Source organism: Dreissena polymorpha, chromosome 8, assembly GCF_020536995.1.
Source record: "Dreissena polymorpha isolate Duluth1 chromosome 8, UMN_Dpol_1.0, whole genome shotgun sequence".
In the NCBI taxonomy this organism is placed as follows: domain Eukaryota; kingdom Metazoa; phylum Mollusca; class Bivalvia; order Myida; family Dreissenidae; genus Dreissena; species Dreissena polymorpha.
In genome coordinates this window covers 3,150,139-3,171,576 of record NC_068362.1, presented here as the reverse complement: position 1 = coordinate 3,171,576, position 21,438 = coordinate 3,150,139, and the positions used below count along the sequence as shown (strand labels likewise).

Below are 21,438 nucleotides of genomic sequence, written 5' to 3'. Positions count from 1 at the left end.
AGAATGAGTGGAATGTAATCATTGTGATTATTCACACAACATTTAAATTTTGCGCACCGATAAATTAATGTCAACAAAAAAGAAATAATCAGAACGAGTTCAAGATTTAGTGCATTTAGCCCTTTATGAAAGTGTCACTCCACTACGTGTATGTTTTCTTATTAAGTAGACTTTACAATTTGTTGAAATGCACAGTTGTCAACTTATACGTTCGCATATTGTACGTAAACTATGGAGAAAGTTGGGCCTAGTATCGAGTGCAGTAAGTTCAAGGGAAGCCCACATAACTAATACGCTGAGGGCAGTTGAGTTAACAAGCGTGCGGTACCCGTACCTAAAACGTGGAAATTACAGTAAACTAACAGACCAAGACGTTGCACAGTTCGAGAGACTCCTACCAGGAGAACAGAGAGTTCTAACAGATCCTTCAGACCTGGAAGGCTACAACACTGACTGGCTCAAAATCTGTAGAGGTTCTAATCATGAAATTGGTGTTATGATTTTTAGCTTGGCTGTTTTTGGAGAAAATCCGAGGTATTGTCTTAGCCAGCTCGTCGTCCAACATCCGCGTCGTGCTCAAACCTTCACATTTTGTTAAGGTTTTGAACATTTGCTGTAAAATCAAAGTGCTTCAACCTACAACTTTGAAACTTCATATGTAGCTGCACCTTGATGAGTTCCACATGCCACACCCGTTTTTTGGGTCACTAGATCATAGGTCACTGTGACCTCTAAAAAAAATAAAAAATCAGACAAGCTTTCATTTATGCAAATCTGCATCCGCAGCCGAGCGTGGCTACTGTTATGCAGTGCTCTTGTTCTATCCACTAGTATGACCAAAATTAAATTGCACTGGTATAAGATATACTTAAGTAATTATTGTTAGAGGGTGTTTGTTCCCCAGACTCCATTACAGCAATTTATGAGAAATGTCCTATTCAGTAAAACCAAATGGAGTCTAAGAAAAAAAAAGTACATGTATGTGAATGTTGAATTAAAAAGATGACTATATAATTCCTACAGCTAAAGCTAAATATATTATTATTAACTCTGGAATGTGTGATATTTTGGAAAATTCCACTGAATTCTGGATTCAACAGAGTAAGGGCTCGACATTAAAGCTAGTCTTGTTGTCTGGGACAAGTCAAATATTGATCGGGAAAAAAATGATGCCCTTGTCCGACAGGATAATTGAGAAAATTTAATGTAAACTCTTTCTCTAATAAACTATCAAGAAGATTGGTTTTTAAAAATCCATTTTTTTTTCATGTAATTAAATTACAAAAAATCTGGTTGACATTTTAACAATTAAGCACAATTAAAGTATTCCAATACTTACACACTATACAATTTTGTTAAAGCATGTGTTAAATCACACAGTTCAATTCACAACACTCTGGCTGTGTGTTCCGTGAACAAAGTCGTTCTCATTTGCAGTTAATTTACTTCAATTTTTTTTATAAATTCGTAACAGTTTAAACTCAATCCGCAGTTTTAGTCAGTTTTTGTTTCTTTGTGCATGAATATTTTGCTTTTCACCATAATTGGCTGTATAATTATTAATGCCCTTACCCCTATAGAAATTGTAAATTGATAGTTTTCAATGTTAGTCATTTTGCAACATTATTTTGTGTTAACTATACTGAATGATGTAAGGGCATATTAAGGCTTGATTGGTCATTGTCGGCTCGGGTACAACTTACATGTACTGCGGGTACACTTAAGTATACTTACATGTACCCGGGTACGGTAAATATACTAAAACGTACCCGGGAATTTTAACGCTAAATCGGTCGTTGTCCGCTATTTTTTATAATTAATTATGTTCACATTTTTGTCAATTTTCTGTTGAATGGCCTTTATATTATCGAAACTCATACTCAAAAAACATATTGATGCAGTTTTTTTTAAAAGAGATGTTTGTCTAAGATGAATGTTAGCGCATTTTACGACATCAGATTTTGGGCGGGAATACAACTTGGGTACAGTCTAATATCGACCTGGTACGTTTAAGTATATTAAACGTACCCGGGGTGCATGTAAGTATACTTAAGAGTACCCGGGGTACATGTAAGTAGTACCCAAGCCCACAATTACCAATCTAGCCATATTAAGGGTATGCTCCAATATATCTGTTGTAACACTGCTGAAAACTTACTTAATATATCAAGTTATATTTTAAAGACAAGGCAACAAACTTTTTGATGAGTACAAGCGGATTAAAAAGTTAATGTCAAGCCCTGCAAGCTGTTAAATTTCAAATAGTTTTAAAGTCACATACTATAATTATAAAGTTTTATTACCTTCATCAAACTTGAATTTATTCATTAAAGGGTTCTGTGTTGTTTGTGCTTACAGTATTTATGGGTTTTTTTATGCTCCCCCAAAATTTATTTTGGGGGGAGCATATAGTCGCCGCTTCGTCTGTCGGTGCGTGTGCATCCGTCCTTCCGTCCGTGCACAATTTTTGTCTATTTCTCAGCAACTAATGACCAGAATTCAATGAAACTTTATGGGAAGCTTCACTACCAAAAGGAGATGTGCATATTATCAGCTGGTTCTGGTCGGATGATTATTCACAGAGTTTGAAATTTTCTAAAAAAAAATTATTGTCCCCCCAACTACTGTGCCCTCAAGACGTTTCCTTTTATCTGAATATATAGTGCAATATTGTGACAAAAAAAAACTTTGGGGAGCATCACCTGTCTCCGAGGGTTTCTTGTTTTCCAAAGTTTTGGAGATCTGGATTAAAAAATTTGGTAGAAAATACCCCTGTAATTAATGAGTAAACAGAGATCATCAAGCCGCTTTCCAGAGTGTGGTACTTTCATTATAAAAGTATAAGTATTTCATGTATTTTTATGCTTAAAGTCTGTTGTATGACTATTGGTGATATAAATATATACATGTGTTTCAGGAATAAGTCAGCTGGTCTTGAAACCAAAGACAACTGAGGAAGTGTCAGACATCCTGAAAATCTGTAATGAAAAAAAGTTTGCTGTCAATCCACAGGTAATATCAGGGCTCTCGGAGATGCTTAATGAAGGTTATCGGTATGCATACATTTTTAAAAGAAAGCTTAACGAAATTGCAATTGACAGTCCCTGGGATGCACACTTTTTGCATGACTGTGTATGACGCAGTAAAAATTGCTATGTATCGAGTTGGATTAAATCTAAATTTAAATAGATTTAATTCGGAACTAGCGCTCTGTGGGTTTTTCCGATTTCTGAGGGCGCGTGGGAGGTACAAACATTGTCATTAATACAGTAATGACCAGTAACGTTGATATCCAATTTGCTTCCCATTCAATAGTGAATAATAAGTAATTTAAACGACAGTAGTGTTTCTTTTAGGAAATGTCAAAATTTAAGTCTTTTGTTGATATTACTATTACTGTTATTATTAATACTTACACAGTAAATCTAACACGGATATACATGTATGTCAGACGTTTAAAACAGGATTAAAGTCTAAATACACGGTTCAGATCAGATGTAAAGCCGCCTAAACGAATGGGTCCAGTAGCTAACATCCTTAAAAGACATGATAACAGACTTTGTCAGCTGTATGGTAATGAAGGAACCTATACAAACGGCTTGAAATATGCAATATTTCTTCTGAAAAACATTATTCATGTTCTTGTTTTTTCGGCATGCTTTATAGATATATCAAAAAAAAGTATTGTATGGTAAAGCTCGTTAGTGATGTGCCTTCTAATCTCAAGGTCTTAGTCAATAGCGAATAATTTTCTTTACTTTTCAGAATAGATTAAAGAAAAGCATCACAATAGAGCTATATAAATAGACATATAAATATCAAACTGATATAGAATGATATATTAGTTCTAGTACTACGAATGGACTGAGGATAGTAAGGTTTTTGTTGTTTGGTACTTGTCTATATGATTTTAAATATATTTGAATAGTATAATATATATATACGATGGAGTACATGTCTTGGTAGTTTTGTTTACAAACGTTTATTAAAACTGTATGCACAGGCCTACGCACAGTATAATTATGCAATTACATAGTTATGTGACTGAAGCTGTTTACATGTACATGCAGCATTATATCGTGTTACATAGTATTATTACAAATTAAACACGATCGAGATTAGTTCATCTAAAAAAAATGATTAAAACATGGTATTTTTATCAACTATTACGAACGTTTGAGCAGAAAAAGTGGTGTTTACTATTCAGCGATAAGAGAAATTATTGATTCACTCTCTTTTAAAATATGCTAGTCAGCTTTTGTTTGTACCTACCGTGCGTGCTCAAATATCGGAAAAACCCAGACTGGAGAGTTCTGAATAACAACTATTGATTCGTCCATTGGTTGTTATATATATAATTAAATTTAAACAGTCATGGGTTTTAATCTGACTTTCGGGAAAGAGCCTGGCCTTTTTTGAGGTGAAAAAAATTGCGCCAAACACCGGATTTTGGGGGAAAATAAGGAAAGTCTTAAATGATCAATTTAATTATTTTACTGTTTTTAAAACAAATTTAAGGCAACATATAATTTAATATTTTTCCATTTTTTACACTGGATAATGTTAACTTATATAATTAAAGGTTTCTCAAAAAAAAAAAAAGATATAATTTCTTTGTGGAAAATCTCTATAAGAGTGGAAAAAATTGTATAGGGGAAAGGGCCGATATTTGGCATGTCTCAAAGAAGGAAAAAAAAAAGCTGACAGTACATGATGTGTGCACATTGTGTTTCTTGCTTTGGGCGTGATTGATTTCAAAATCTCATTCCCATAAATCATTCTTCACTTAACTACCAAAAATGGTATCCTTTAGTGTTTATGAATTTTTTTAACACATTAATTTTCAATATTTGCCAGAATTATTTTTTTTATAATTAAATTTGTGGTTATATGGGATTACCTGATATATATAGAAATTAGAAAAGCAGCATTATCAAGTTATCAATATTTACTAGAGATTTAAGTTTATATTCAATGTTTTTTATCCAATGACACGATGACAACACAGCCTGGCAATATTTGAGATTTGAACTTGTTACATATTCATTCAATATTTCATTTTTTTTTTGCTGAAAATTTGAAGATGCCTGCAATATTCAGTGCCCAATGACTTACAAAAATGAGGGTCAAATCCACAACCATTACATCCACATCATGAAGGCATAATTTATGATTTATGTTAATAGAAAAATGTAATGTCACCTCTGGGTTTTGAAGTAACCAGATAAAAGCTGTCCCGGACAGTCATGTAATTGAATTGTAACTTTAAATTTAATTGACCTTATTCATGAATTTCAAATAATGAGAAATTTACAAATAGCAGTAAATTTATTCTTGAGTCTACATTAACAAGCCTGTATACTCCAACAATTTCTTTGAACATTGTTATTCATTAAATAAACATTTCTCAATTTTATCAGGTCCATTAAAAAAAAGGTTTTAAATATTACAAATAAGTGACACAATGGCAATAACAATCTACATGCACAATCTTTAAGACCTTGAAAATATTTTATTTTAAAATACTTCATTAATAAATTGCTATATATTTGCAAAAACTTGAACATGATTTGTTCTATATTACTATACTGTTGCAATTAAACAAGATTTGCCTTTCATTAAAGCCACACACCTTGAAATGAAATCCATGTAAATCAATACATATAACGCGCAAAAAAGACTGATTTCTACCTTGTAACCACCAGATATATTCTCATTGGCATAGATAAAATATGTTTCTTATTTTTACTTAAATTTACTTTCATTTCAAGGTGTGTGGCTTTAAGAACAATATTGTTGCAATTAAACAATATAGTTTTTTTAAACATGATTTACTCTATATTACTACTGGTATATTGTTGAAATTAAACATGATATTCCTTACATTACAATATTGGTAATCTCAGCCACAAAGCAGTAGGCGCAATTTTATCCAACAGTCCATCAGACTATCCGTAACACTTGTGGATCAACTCCATATCTGCTATACCTCTTGAAAGATTTTTCATAAAACTTCACTCAGATTTGTAAGTTATTGTGACGATATGCTGAAAGCATGTCATGCCCATTCAAGATCAAAACTTTACTTTAAGGTCATAGGTTTGAGACTCCGTTTTCATGTCTTCTCCATAGCTTCTGTACCTTTTAAAAAATTGCATGAAACCTGGCTAAAATGTTTAGGTGATTAAGACAATGTGCAGAAGGGATAAGTCAGTCATGACTGCTAAAGGTCAAGGTTATATTTCAAGGTTAAACATTTGAGCCTCTTTTTGCAAGTCTTGTCCATATCAACTTTGAAGGATTTTCATGCAATTTGGCTTCAATGCTCAGGTCATTGAGAGAATGTTCAGAAGGTATGAATCAGTCATCACAGCTTAATACTTGAAAGTCAAAAGTTTTTTCCTGTTTGTGTCCAGTCCATATCTTCTTTACCCATGCAAGGATTTTCTTCAAACTTGGACACAAAGTTAAGGTCATTGGGACGATGTGTAGAATGCATAATGTCAGTAACACTGGCTCAAAATTAAGGTCACCTCTTCATGGTTAGAAAAGCATTGGTGTGGGATATACCTGTTTCTTGGACTTCCCTTGTTTCTAATCTAATAAATATAATTTGCCTTACACTACTGCCTTGTTGAAAATAAAAATATTTTTTCTAAAATGAAACGATTTTGTTGAAACATGATTTTTTTCCTACACTGTATCAATCATTATTATAAGTTATCTTACATTACTCTATCATTACAATAAATATTACAATTGTTACAATAAAGCATTATTTGTTCACCCAAGGGAGGCAACACAGGGTTGGTAGGGGGCAGTGTTCCAGTGTTTGATGAAATCATTCTGTCCACGTCTCTCATGAACAACATCATCAGTCTGGATGCTCTCTCAGGTACTCTAATAGTCCTTAATCTTTATTTTTTAGGGAAATCATTTAGAATTGTTTTGTAAATGATTAAAAACATTTTCTTTAAATATTTATATATCACAATCTGTGCCAAAAGAATACACATATAATCATTTAATGAAACCTCTTGACTAGATTGTATAATTTATACTTAGTTGTGAAATGTTTTTCTTTTCAAAGTTGTAAACTATGTTCTTTAATTTTTGTAATATAAGTTCATAATGACAGGTTTAAGTAGTAAACTTATTCTCAATATGTTTCTATACAGTATTTAATGTTTTCTCAATAACACTTCATTTACCGATGAGCTTTACAATGTAAATCAAGATGCACACTTGTACTTGGTATTTTTTAGTGTCATCTTTGATTGTGCAAGAAACATTTATTTTGAGAAACTCCGATTCTCAATTATAACAATTCTGTTTTGCAAAGAAGTGGTTAAGTCACGTATTTTTATTTACTGCTTATAAAAGTATGAGTACATTTATCCTGTTCAAACAGACTTTACAGAAGTTGTGACAAGATGTTAAACCATTTTTCAAGTATTTACCTTAAGTATTTAACAAGATAAATTTAATACCCTTACCCTTTCCCACTCAGAAGCAAAGTGGAAATGGGGATGTGCAAACAGCATTAAACCAGAACAGGCTGCGAGTAACTCTCAGTTCAGGTTTTATGCTGTTTGCTGCTCATTAGTATCTAAGGTTTAGAGTTGAAGCCTAAAAAACTTGAATCTAGTAAGAAAGGTCTAAAATTCAATTGAACTTTCTAAGGGACTACAAATGAATCAAAATACATATGAATGGCTTGTTTTGCATTTAAATGCTGCTAGTGGTTAACATTTTTATGCCCCAGGTAGGTTGGCATATAGCAGTTGAACTGTCCGTCAGTCAGTATGTCAGTCAGTCTGTCCGTCCGAAACAAACTTAAACATTGGCCATAACTTTTTCACTATTGAAGATAGCAACTTGATATTTGGCATGCATGTGTATCTCATGAAGCTGAACATTTTGAGTGGTGAAAGGTCAAGGTCATCCTTCAAGGTCAAATGTCAAATATATGGCGTCTGTCCGTCTGAAAACTTTAACATTGGCCATAACTTTTTCAATATTGAAGATAGCAACTTGATATTTGGCATGCATGTGCATCTCACAGAGCTGCACATTTTGAGTGGTGAAATGTGAAGGTCAAGGTCATTCTTCAAGATCAAATGTCTCATATATGGCGTCTGTCCGTCCGTCCAAAAACTTTAACATTGGCCATAACTTTTTCACTATTGAAGATAGCAACTTGATTTTTGGCATGCATGTGTATCTCATGGAGCGGAACATTTTGAGTGGTGAAAGGTGAAGGTCATCCTTCAAGGTCAAATGTCAAATATATGGTGTCTGTCCGTCCAAAAACTTTAACATTGGCCATAACTTTTTCAATATTGAAGATAGCAACTTGATATTTGGCATGCATGTGTATCTGATGAAGCTGCACATTTTGAGTGGTGGAAGTTCAAGGTCAAGGTCATCCTTCAAGGTCAAAGGTCAAACAAAAAAAACAAAAAAAATCAAAGTGGCATTCTCATGAAGCTGCACATTTTAAGTGGTGGAAGTTCAAGGTCAAGGTCATCCTTCAAGGTCAAATGTCAAAAAAAAATAAATTCTCAAAGCGGTGTTCTCATGAAGCTGCACATTTTGAGTGGTGGAAGTTCAAGGTCAAGGTCATCCTACAAGGTCAAAGGTAAAAAAAACAAAAAACAATATTTTTTTTCAAAGCGTCGCAAATGTGGGGCATTGTGTTTCTGACGAACACATCTCTTGTTTATTAAATAAATCATTTTTGCTGTGATTTGTTTTCATTTTCCCCTCTTTCAGGTATTCTCACATGCCAGGCAGGCTGTATCCTAGGCAACCTGAATGACCACGTGTCCCAGCACAACCTCATCATGCCCCTTGACCTTGGGGCCAAGGGGTCATGTCACATCGGTGGTAACCTAGCGACCAACGCTGGTGGGATTCGGTTGCTAAGATACGGCTCTCTACATGGGAGTGTCCTAGGCCTGGAAGCAGTGAGTCTTGTTTATAATTGGAGCCACGTTTTGGGAAAACTGCATGCATAAGCACTGTTTTTCCAGAACGAGGCTTATTGATATGTTTGTACCTCGATCAACCCTTTACAACTTAGATACATATTTTCACGCATTTGTAGTCCCTTAGAGAGTTATATTTAATTGAAGACCTTTCTTACTATGTTCAAGTTCTTTTACGGCTTCATCTCCAAAGCTTAGGTTCTGATGAGCAGCAAACAGCATAAAACCTGAACAGACTGCGAGTTACTCCCAGTCTGTTCTGGTTTTATGCTGTTTGCACATCGCCATTTTTACTCTGTTAGTGGAAAAGGGTTAATTACCTCCATGAAGAGATATGACAAGTTCTGAGCAGGGCTATATCTTATCTATTGTTGACCTGCTAAGGCAGGTGAACATTACAAGGAGTAATCTGCATGTGGTTGACTACCTATAGTACACATGCCTTTTAATTTCTAATTGTCACATATTTTGCGAGTTTGTTATTTTTTTTACATTCCATAACACGAAACATTTTTATTAATAGATCTATGCGTTTGTGTTTGTACATCTGTTGACCACATAATTTCAACAAACTACCAGTTTACATGCATGGCCCAGCTGTACCAATTTTAACAATTGGTTAAATTTACATTTCTTAAAATTCCAAGATAAATTTCTCTTTCTCTACTGGCATAAACTTTGCTATGAAAGCTTCAATCGGTTGAACTTAATACTGGCAATACTTTGGGTAATGCTGGAGAGTGCTAATTTAATAAGGATTAACATATGTATGTGAATTTAAAATTCAACCATGGTTAACATAATCCAACGGATAGTATTTAAAAAAAATTTGGCAATTTATTCTGTTTAATTATTTTGTTTCAAGGTTTTCAATCACAGTCACAATTTTGCTTTCAGGCAATAAATAACCAATTGTAAAAGTACTTTTATAGACTTATCTTCTTCAATTGGAACTGCATGTTTTAAGACAGCCCACACTTAAGATGTGTGTTACGTAGCCTAGCATTTTACAATATACACATAAGAAAATTGACATCATGACATCTTAACAGCAACACTAAACAAATGCAGGTATCAATTGTATTGGTCGCCGTGGTGTAATGGAGACGATGTCTGCCTATCAACCAGGAGGTCACAGGTTTGATCCCCACTCTAGAAGCGATCTTTAGATCTCCCCCAAAGACTGGCCAAGGAAATGGACTCGAGAGCGTTTCAAATAAGCGTAATGCTTTGGATGCAATCTGGACTGGCAACATGAATAACTTGAGAAAGTCATGTGATTCAGGCTGGTGTCCAGTAATGTTTTTCTATTTAATAAAGTGCCTTAACATTGTAGCAAATTTGATACATTTTCTAACACAGTACACATTTATTTGTAGATAATTACCATATTCCCTTCGTAATTCTGCAGGTTTTAGCAAACGGAGAGATACTGGACTGTATGTCAACACTGCGGAAGGACAACACGGGATATGATCTCAAGCAGCTGTTTATAGGCTCGGAAGGAGCTCTGGGAATTATCACCAAGGCAGCCATTTTGTGCCCTCAGAAATCCAATACCGTCAATTTGGCATTTTTAGGTGATGTTTTAAGTCTGGGTCTAGGAAAACAGGGTTTAAATGCATGTGCCTAAAATGTCGTCCCAGATTAGCCTGTTCAGTCTGCACAGCAGTCTTCGAAATTAGCACATGCCCGATCGCCCGTGGCGAGTAAAATTAATGCCGGGCACATACAAAAATTCAAAAAAAAGTTTGGGCATGTAAAAATATGTTGGGCATGTAAAAATTCTTAAGTAACTGGTCCGACTGGCATGTAACTTTTCAAAGCTAATTTCGAAGACTGTGCACAGGATAATCAGGGACGTAACTTTCCACTTTTATTGCAATTTTTCAAACTTTTGTTTTTAGCTCACCTGTCACGAAGTGACATGGTGAGCCTATGTGACCGTGTGATGTCCAGCGTCCGTATGTGCGTGCGTGCGTGTGTGCGTGCGTGTGTCTGTCAACAATTTGCTTGTGTAGACAGAAGAGGTCACAGTTTTCATCCAATCTCTATGAAATTTGGTCAGAATGTTTATCTTGATGAAATCTAGGTTGGGATTGTATTTGGGTCATCTGGTGTCAAAACCTAGGTCACTAGGTCACATAATAGGTCAAATAATAGAAAAACCTTGTGTAGACAATAGACAAGGTCGCAGTTTTCATCCAATCTTTATGAAATTTGGTCAGAATGTTTATCTTGATGAAATCTGGGTTGGGATTGTATTTGGGTCATCTGGGTTCAAAAACTAGGTCACTAGGTCAAATAGTTGAGAAAATCATCAACAATTTGTTTGTGTAGACAGTAGAGGTCACAGTTTTCATCCAATGTTTAAGAAATTTGGTCAGAATGTTTATCTTGATGAAATCTGGGTTGGGATTGTTTTTGGGTCATCTGGGGTCAAAAACTAGGTCACTAGGTCAAAAACTAGGTGAAATAATAGAAAAACCTTGTGTTGACAATAGAGGTTGCATTTTTTCATCCAATCTTTATGAAATTTGGTCAGAATGTTTATCTTGATGAAATCTTGCTTGGGAATGTATTTGGGTCATCTGGGGTCAAAAACTAGGTCACTAGGTCAAAAACTAGGTCAAATAATAGAAAAACCTTGTGTAGACAATAGAGGTCGCAGTTTTCATCCAATCTTTATGAAATTTGGTCAGAATGTTTATCTTGATAAAAACTGGGTTGGGATTGTATTTGGTTAGTCAGGTGAGCGATTCAGGGCCATCATGGCCCTCTTGTTTAACTTTCTTAGCAAAAATCCACTTCAGGTGGAATGTGTTGTTCCTGATTGACCTGTGTGGACTACACAGGCTGATCTGTGAAGAAACTTTACGCACATGCATGTTACCCTGTTTTCGTCTTATTTGCATTATATAATTGTTTTGGAGTACATCTGTCAACCTATGTACATAGAATACAGTTGTATATTCTTGTGTTACATTAATTAGAGGATTGAAAACATGCAGCCAGGCTAACAATGTGAAGTACTTTGTAACAAAGAATGATTATATCTTAAACAATATGCTGTAAAGTTGGTGTAAGTAATGGACTGTGGGAAATGGGGTCAAAAAGGCCAAGACAATTTAAAATAAAACTGGACATTTTGTTTTTTTCATAGAAACACTATGCATGATTACTAACTCTTGAAGTGTTTAACAAGATATGTTAAAGTGGCAAATATGATATATTGAATTGAGAATGTTTACTCTATCGTCATACCTAAAATATATATTTTTCTTCAAAAGATACCTATTTCTTTCCATAAGTCTTTCTTTTAATTGCCAAATGTTGTTTTATATACTCGTATTTAGGCCTGGATAGTTTCAATGACGTTCTAGACGTTTTTCGAGACAGCAAGAAGCACCTGTCGGAGATCCTGTCAGCCTTTGAGTTTCTTGACAGCGAGTCTCTCAAGGTTTGCACCTCAAACCTCCAGCTGGCTAGCCCGATAGCACAACATCCCTTCTACATCCTCATTGAGACCTCCGGTATGAGTTGTTTTTTTAACCAGGTTTTCCGAAGGAAAAAACTGGTTATTAGATTGGCGAATGCGGGCGGGCTGGCTGGCTGGCGGGCGGGCGGAACAAGCTTGTCCGGGCCATAACTATGTCGTTCATTGTCAGATTTTAAAATCATTTGGCACATTTGTTCACCATCATTGGACGGTGTGTCGCGCGAAATAATTACGTCGATATCTCCAATGTCAAGGTCACACTTTGAGTTCAAAGGTCAAAAATGGCCTTAAATGAGCTTGTCCTGGCCATAACTATGTCATTCATTGTGAGATTTTAAAATCATTTGGCACATTTGTTCACCATCATGGGACGGTGTGTCGCACGAAAGAATCACGTTAATATCTCCAATGTCAAGGTCGCCACGACTAAAAATAGATTTAAAAAAAAAAAACTTACAAAGGGGGTTAATTTTGTTTGTTCATTTCAAAAGTTCAGTTTGAGTTTTCTCCCTTTATCAGATTTTTTTTCACAATGAAAGCCTGGTTTTGTGACAATTTTGTCCCTTGTTATGCCATACTCTGGGAAAACAGGGCTTATAGCATGTACGTAAAGTGTCGTCCCAGTTTTCATTGGCGTATCAGTGACGACAATTTCAGTCTTAAACGGATTTTGCCTAGAACAGACTTTCTTAACACAAAAGATAAAATAAACGTGGAAAATGCAGGCCCTGATTAGCGTGTGCAGACTGCACACGCTTATCTGGGACAATACTTTAGGCTCAATCATTAACCCTTTCAGTGCTGGAACCGAATTTTGATGGCCATTGCAAACAGTTTGGTTCCAGATGAGACGCCACAGAACGTGGCGTCTCATCAGGATCCAAACTGTTTGCTATTATGATAGTGTTCTTTGAAAAAAATCGAAGAAATTGCTAATTTTAGAAATTCAGCAGAAGACATTTAAGCAGACGACAAATTTTCCAGCATGCAAAGGGTTAAGCTCCAGTTTCCCAGAGTGAAGCTCATGTCTTTTTTTTCAACAGCCTGATGTACTTCTCTCCATTGTACTGGACCTTTATGTTTGACTCACGGCAAAGATTTTAAAACCTGGAATTAAATTAATTGTGAACTTATTGATACTTCAACAACAAGTACATTTAACCTTTAAAGACCTTTGAATACAGCTCTCGGTGTAAGATTCTGCATTTTAATTGGACCTTAAGTCCTTTTATATATGATTTACGGTTAACAATACAAAGTGAGGAAACCATAATTGTACCTTGTATTGTAACAACAAAGTAAGCAGTCGATCATCATCAGGTTTATATGACCACATGGAAAGTTATGAATGTCATAATTGATGAAATGTTATTCTCCACACTGAATATCAAACCTTTACCCTTGGCATGCTGGGAAATTTGTTGGCTGCTAAAATGTTGTCTGCTGAATTTCTAAAATTAGCATTTTCTTCGATTTTTTTTCAAAGAATACTATCAGAATAGCAAACATTTAGGATCCTGATGAGACGCCACGTTCTGTGGCGTCTCATCTTGATCCAAACTGTTTGCAAAGACCTTCAAAATTCGGTTCCAGCACTGAAAGAGTTAATTTCTTCCCGTTCAACAAATTTAAAGACATGTTCCTACAGTCAGCAAACGACACCCCTTTTGACTTGAATATGTTTTTTATGTGAGAGGAATAAGAGTCGTTCAATGGAAAGTCATGCAGTTTCCTAACAAATGTGATGCTAGGCAAAATCCATTGTTTTCTCTGTAGGGTAGTCTAAATCACTCACATATTTACAAACCCCTGGATTTCAGGGTCCAACGGGACCCACGACGAGGAGAAGTTGACACAGTTTCTGGAGACATTAATGACCGTCGGAAAGGTCAAAGACGGAACGGTTGCCGTTGACGACAAACAAATGCAGGTAAATGGTTATTGTTTGTTTGTTAATTTTTGTTCTATTATTGTTACCACAAAGAGGGATTAAAGAATTGCGCTTGTCTGCTTCGTTCAGTACATATGTCCGTATGTACGTACATTCCCATATTTTTAGGAGTGTGATCTAAATGAAATACATGGGACAATAATTTTCCGAGAAAAGTTCCTCTAAAAGCTCATCTTAAGCTATCATTAAAAGATTACTTTCACCCCAAATCATAAGCAACACCACTTGCTTTTTCAAACATTGAGATGTGTTATGTGATTTGGTCAGATATTGCAATGTACAGGAGTCCCATACTTAGTTTAAACCTATTTATTTTAGCTTTATTGCATCAAAAGCGTAATGCTTATTTGAAAAGCTTTTGAGTCTGTTTGCTGGGACTAGAACCAGTTCTTGGTGTCTATGGGGGATCTAAAGACGCTGCCACATTAGGGATTGAACACACAAACTCCCAGTTGCTAGGTGGACACCATATCCACTGCACCATGGGGACCTTGCATACACAAGAGGGCTTTTTTCAGTGCCCAGTACCAAGCACCTACACTCAACCATGGCTTCATTACAGTTTTTAATATCGAACCCTTCAACCCCTTCATAGAGCGGTTATGAAGTTTCATTAGCACTTTGGCACATGATGCATGTACTGGTAAAGTGGTGATATCTATAGCATATTTGGGGCCTGCGAGAGCGCGTGGCGGAGGCACTGCTACATGATGGGTACTGTTACAAGTATGACGTGTCACTTCCGCTCCATGACTTCTACAACCTTGTCCTGGACATGCGCAGTCGGGTCGGTCACAAAGCAACCCGGGTGGTGGGGTATGGACATGTGGGCGATGGTGCGTATTTTTGAGCTAACAAATGCCATTCTTAATTCACCATTACTTTCTGTCTGTCGGTCTGGTCACCTGCACACAGACCCACTGTCTGTACATGTATGTCTTTATTATGCCCCCCTTCGAAGAAAAGGGGGTATATTGTTTTGCACATGTTGGTAGGTCGGTCGGTCAATCCGTCCGTCCGTCCACAAGATGGTTTCTGGATGATAACTCAAGAACGCTTAGGCCTAGGATCATGAAACTTCATAGGTACATTGATCATGACTGGCAGATGACCCCTATTGATTTTGAGGTCACTAGGTCAAAGGTACAGGTCACAGGGACTCGAAATATTAAAATGGTTTCCGGATGATTACTCAAGAAGGCTTACACCTAGGATCATGAAACTTGTTAGGTACATTGATCATGACTCGCAGATGACCCCTATTGATTTTCAGGTCACTAGGTCAAAGGTCAAGGTCACGGTGACTCAAAACAGAAAAATGGTTTCCGGATGATAACTCAAGAACGCTTACGCCTAGGATCATGAAACTTCATAGGTACATTGATCCTGACTGGCAAATGACCCCTATTGATTTTCAGGTCACTAGGTCAAAGGTAAAGGTCACGGTGACTCGAAATAGTAAAATGGTTTTCGGATGATAAAGAAAGGAACGCTTACGCCTAGGATCATCAAACTTCATAGGTTCATTGATCATGACTGGCAGAAGAGGGTGTATATTGTTTTGCACATGTCGGTAGGTTGGTCGGTTGGTCCTTCCGTCCACCGGATGGTTTCCGGATGATAACTCAAGAACGCTTAGGCCTAGGATCATGAAACTTCATAGGTACATTGATAATGACTTGCAGATGACCCCTATTGATTTTGAGGTCACTAGGTCAAAGGTCAAGGTCACAGTGACTCGAAATAGTAAAATGGTTTCCAGATGATAACTCAAAAACGCTTAGGCCAAGGATCATGAAACTTCATAGGTACATTGATCATGACTTGCAGATGACCCCTATTGATTTTAAGGTCAGTAGGTCAAAGGTCAAGGTCACAGTGACTTGAAACAGAAAAATGGTTTCTGGATGATAACTCAAGAACGCTTACGCCTAGGATCATGAAACTTCATGATCATGACTGGCAAATGACCCCTATTGATTTTCAGGTCACTAGGTCAAAGGTCAAGGTCACGGTGATTCGAACAGCAAAATGGTTACGGATGATAACTCAAGAACGCTTATGCCTAGGATCATCAAACTTCATAGGTACATTGATCAAGACTGGCAGATGACCCCTATTGATTTTCAGGTCACTAGGTCAAAGGTCAAGGTCACGGTGACTTGACACAGAAAAATGGTTTCCGGATGATAACTCAAGAAAGCTTACGCCTAGGATCATCAAACTTCATAGGTACATTGATCATGACTGGCAGGTTACAGCTATTAATTCTCAGGTCACTAGGTCAAAGGTCAAGGTCACAGTGACTCCAAACAGTAAAATGGTTTCCTGATGATAACTCAAGAATAATTACGCCTAGGGTCATGAAACTTCATAGGTACATTGATCATGACTCGCAGATGACCCCTATTGATTATCAGGTCACTAGGTCAAAGGTCAATTCACAGTAACAAAAAACGTATTCACACAATTGCTGCCACTACAACTGAAAGCCCATATGGGGGGCATGCATGTTTTACAAACAGCCCTTGTTGTTAGATAATTTACTTGAATATCACACTTAACTGTTGAATCATAGTGGATATTTTGTTGATTTCTGTGTAAGATTGAAATGTGTTTCACCTGTAGATCACGAATGCTTATATACATAAAAATAAAACATATTTTTGCGAGTATTTTCAACATAAGACAAATAGAGAAATCAAATAATTAAAAATGACTTGTGATAATTTTTTCAGGAAATCTCCATTTAAATATAACTAGTCCATCTTATGATGAGGAAGTGGCCTCATTGATTGAGCCGTTTGTGTATGACTGGATTGCAGAGCGCAGGTATGCAGTAAATCCAATGATATATGTGCCTGGAAAAACTAGGCTTAATGCTTGTGCAGTCCTCACAGGCTAATCAGGGACGACTTTTTGAGTTTGTTTGCATTTTTGTTTAAAGGAACTTTCTTCTTAGCAAAAAATCAATTTAAGGTTGAAAGTGTGCTGACTGCACAGGCTAATCTGTGATGATACTTTATGCACATGCATTAAGCCCAGTTTTCCCATTACAAGGCTCATATCGATTCTATATTTACTCTACTTCAGCGCTTAATAAGTTTAATCATATTTACTTATGTTCAATTGCATCGAAAGCAAAAGGCATATTGAGGCACTTTTGAGTCCGTTTCCTGGGTAGAACTAGAACGAGTGTCTTAAGAGAAGCTCTTGAGAAGGCTGCCAGAGTGCGGGAACGAACTGTCGAAGTTCCGTTCACTGGAATGACACCATACTCACTACGCCCCCGGCGACCACTCATGGACTCACATGTCTAGCATTTTGACCTGTTAGATGTTTATGACCTTCATACAATACTATTTCCGGTACTGAAAGTGACCTTTGAGAGGGTGAAAACCAACAGGACAAGTAGCATTTCATTAGTGTGAGGTTTCTCCCGATAATTTTGCGTGTTTCATTTCCCCCTGTGCTCCCAACAATTGAATGTTGTACAATTTAGCTTCGACTTCTGAAGACTGGGGTTAATGCACGTGCGGAAAGTGTCATTCCAGACAAGCCTGCGCAGTCTGCACAGGCTTATCAGGGACGACTTTTTCCGCTTTTATGGAATTTCTCGTAAAAAAGGTCTGCTAAATTAAACCCAGTCTCAGTGGAAAGTGTGCAGTTTGTACAGGCTTATCAGGGACGACACTTAACGCACATTCATTCAGCCTCGTTTTCCCAGAACTTTACTCATTTGCAGGGGAAGCATAAGCGCTGAGCACGGCCTTGGCTTCAAGAAGCGACACTACATTTACCACTCCAAGTCGAGGTCCGCTGTGGCGGCCATGAAGGCTATTAAACATCTGTTTGACCCGAATGGAATCCTTAACCCCTACAAGACATTGCCCGACGACTGACACTGTGATAAAAGACTTACAGTATCCAGGATAGCAACAGTCTTTGAAGAAAACAATAAATCACTAAATACAAAAAATGCTGATTTATTAAATGCATCAATCGTACTTTCATTCAGATAATAACGACTGATATGGTACGTGATTTTAAAACGATTTTAATGTGTCGGCTTAGTTGTGGGTTTTGCAAAATATATCACATCACGTGATATGTCTAGTCTTTTAGTATGAACCAATGAGGATGTCACAGCATGAAGTGCCTGATGAATATTAATTGATTGCACCCTCAATTCATACAGGATATTAGCTGATGATTTAGTATTAAACTCATCAAAGACTTCAACTACCTCTTCAATAATTTGCCTTTTGACAAAATATTGATAGCACCTTTTACATCGCAATACATGCTATTATGTGATCACTAGATTCAAACGGCATTATAATCCTCCGCGCCTACACGAAAATATCGGATGTATTAACATTTGAATCGCCATTACGTGATAGCTACTACAAGACATTACCCAATTATGTGATTTGGATGGCATAAACTTCCTTACAAAACATTTTCTGAGGTCTAAAGTGTTATAGTTTCATATGTGTAAACTAATTTAGACTTCTATTTATGCAATTTGTCGGTTCGCCCGTAACATACCGATGTTTTTCGCTTTATATTCGGATAACACAGGGCGGACTGTTGTACTTAGATCTGTCCCCAGATTGTATATATGCTAATTCAATAAGTAGTTTTGTGTTAATTTCGTGGCCTTCTTCATATGTTGCCACATGATTATGACATGTGATTGTGATAGGTTTGTTTTGTGACCGGGTCCCTTAACTATCCACCTCAAAGAAGGTTGTAATAAATAATGAACTGTAAATGATCGTTTTAACTTTTGTATTTCAACTCAGATAATTATATTAAACAGCAGAGCAAGTAACCATGTGAAATATAGCTGTATTATGGGTAAAGAACACTACTCATCAGGATTAACCCGATTACCTTGCCCAATTGGTGGAAAGGTCTACCTAAACTTACATCATTCAATAAAGTTTATATAACAAAATACATGTATATAAACTTTATTTAACTACAACATTAAACCATTAAACTTCAATTAGTTGCACATTTAGAAATATGTAGAGTATTATTCGCACCAAAATTATATACAAACAATAAGTATCATTATCTAAGAAAGAACATTTTAAACGGATGAAATTCACCTAATATACCGGGAGGTAATATCACCCGGTTACATGATAAATATGTAAGGTTTTCCAGATATGTGTCCATAGATTAAAGGTCCCAGTCGCCAAAGGTTAATGTTACCGTTGATAGTTTTAGAAAATACATATTGAATGGCATTCTTTACAACGGTTCCAAGTGTTGCCGACATACATTATTATGTTATCGAAATCGTGTTGTCTTGATGCTTATCAATGTAGGATAAAAGTTGAAGATTCTAAGCATTTTAAATATTTACCAGAAATGTGTTATACTTTTGATGTGAAAGACATTGCAGAATGCTATCATATTAATGTAACCTGTTTTGTTATGTTTTGTTGTGTTGTTTAGAAAATACATTATGAAAACGTAATCGTTATTTCATGCACAATTTTAGTACTTATTTCTACATACAAAGGTAGTCTGAAATTCACAGGTAAAGCGTGTTACATATTTAAAGTGTTTTTAACTCATATTGACGCATTTTTGTTTTATATGTTAAACAGCAAAAATGTGTTGATACTTAAAACAATTAAGTCTTTAAGTCGTTCAAAGAATGCGTGTACGCATTCCTGAAGCTACACACCATGTAACTTAGATCCACAAGGATCTATGAATAATACATTGCGAATTCACCAATTCTTTATCTGTTAATATGCACATCTTTTGTCGGTTCTGAAACTTATAGATTTGTCATAAGGGAGTTAAGGCAGTTGTTAAATTATAACGAAATTGCCAACATTACCTCGATTATAACAAACCGGTTTTACCCGCCTTTTATTTTGTCATTTCACGGGAACTTTATTTCACAGTATCTGGGCAACATTTTCATTTTGTTTCAAAAGGAAAAAGTCGTCTTCTATACCACCTTTCGAAAACGGGCGTATTATGGGTATACTTGACGCAAGCCGCGTCTAGGCAAATGGCGGAATCCAGAAAAATCATGTCCGCTTAATATTTCAAAAACTGTAATTAACATTATCATTAAATTTTGTAATGATAATGTGCATTCAAATTGTTTGTGTATTTGACTCAAATTGAGACCTAGCTTGGGCTTGCATTTGGGGCCGGTCGGGGCAAGGTCACTGTTTCTTAAAATAGAAAAAAAACGGTGTTAACTGGAAATCATGTGTGCAAATCGCTAACCTGCAGACCAAGCTTGGCTTGTACTTGGATGGTGTTATTTTGCTAACATTGTGAGTCTCGGTAGAATGGATGTATGTAATTGCCAGGTTTCTTGTCTTCATAATTTTCTGTGCCATAATTTATTAAAGAAATTAATACACCCTTTATACATTAGTCGCGTTCTGAGAAAACTGGGCATAATGCTTGTGCGTAAAATGTCGTCTCAGATTAGCCTGTGCAGTCTGCACAGGCTAATCAGGGACGACACTTTCCGCCTTAACAGGATTTTTGTTTAGAATAGACTTCCTTTAAACGAAAAATACCATAAAAGCGGAAAGTGTCGTCCCTGATTAGCCTGTGCGGACTGCACAGGCTAATCTGGAACGACACTTTACGCACATGCATTATGCCCCGTTTTCTCAGAACACGACTCATATCAATTTTAAGCGTAACTTTAAACGGGCGTATTTTGTGACAAGTTGGCATTCTTGTTTAAGTTATAAATAAAAAAATGTGTAACATAGACATGATGACAGGCGTTCCGTGCTATAAAATTAACGTATTGTGACCAAAAGTTTAATAAATTTTTTAAGCGAAAAAAAGAGGTGTGACCTTAAGTGTCAAATTAACGCCATATAATTTTAATTTATTACAAGAATAGCATGCACATGAATCATACCTGTTGTAAACATGTTCATGAAGCTCAACAACAAAAATAAACGAATTGGAGCACGTAGCAAGGAAAACACTTA

At 36.2% G+C, this 21,438-nt stretch overlaps 1 protein-coding gene across 2 annotated transcripts; it reads left to right on the top strand.

Moving 5' to 3' along the window:
- The first annotated feature begins 33 nt into the window (after window positions 1–33).
- Window positions 34–19,217, top strand: LOC127842899 (D-2-hydroxyglutarate dehydrogenase, mitochondrial-like). Of its 2 annotated transcripts, none has more exons than XM_052372710.1 (10): window positions 34–148; window positions 2,918–3,012; window positions 6,793–6,895; window positions 8,776–8,969; window positions 10,402–10,570; window positions 12,347–12,523; window positions 14,310–14,419; window positions 15,105–15,276; window positions 17,179–17,272; window positions 18,186–19,217. In XM_052372710.1, the coding sequence occupies exons 3-10, from the start codon at window positions 6,862–6,864 to the stop codon at window positions 18,340–18,342; spliced, it is 1,107 nt and encodes a 368-aa protein (XP_052228670.1). In that variant the 5' UTR covers window positions 34–148; window positions 2,918–3,012; window positions 6,793–6,861; the 3' UTR covers window positions 18,343–19,217. The 2 variants fall into 2 exon arrangements, with proteins under 2 accessions (XP_052228670.1, XP_052228669.1); XM_052372709.1 differs by having other exon boundaries at window positions 39–473.
- Window positions 19,218–21,438: the final 2,221 nt, after the last annotated feature.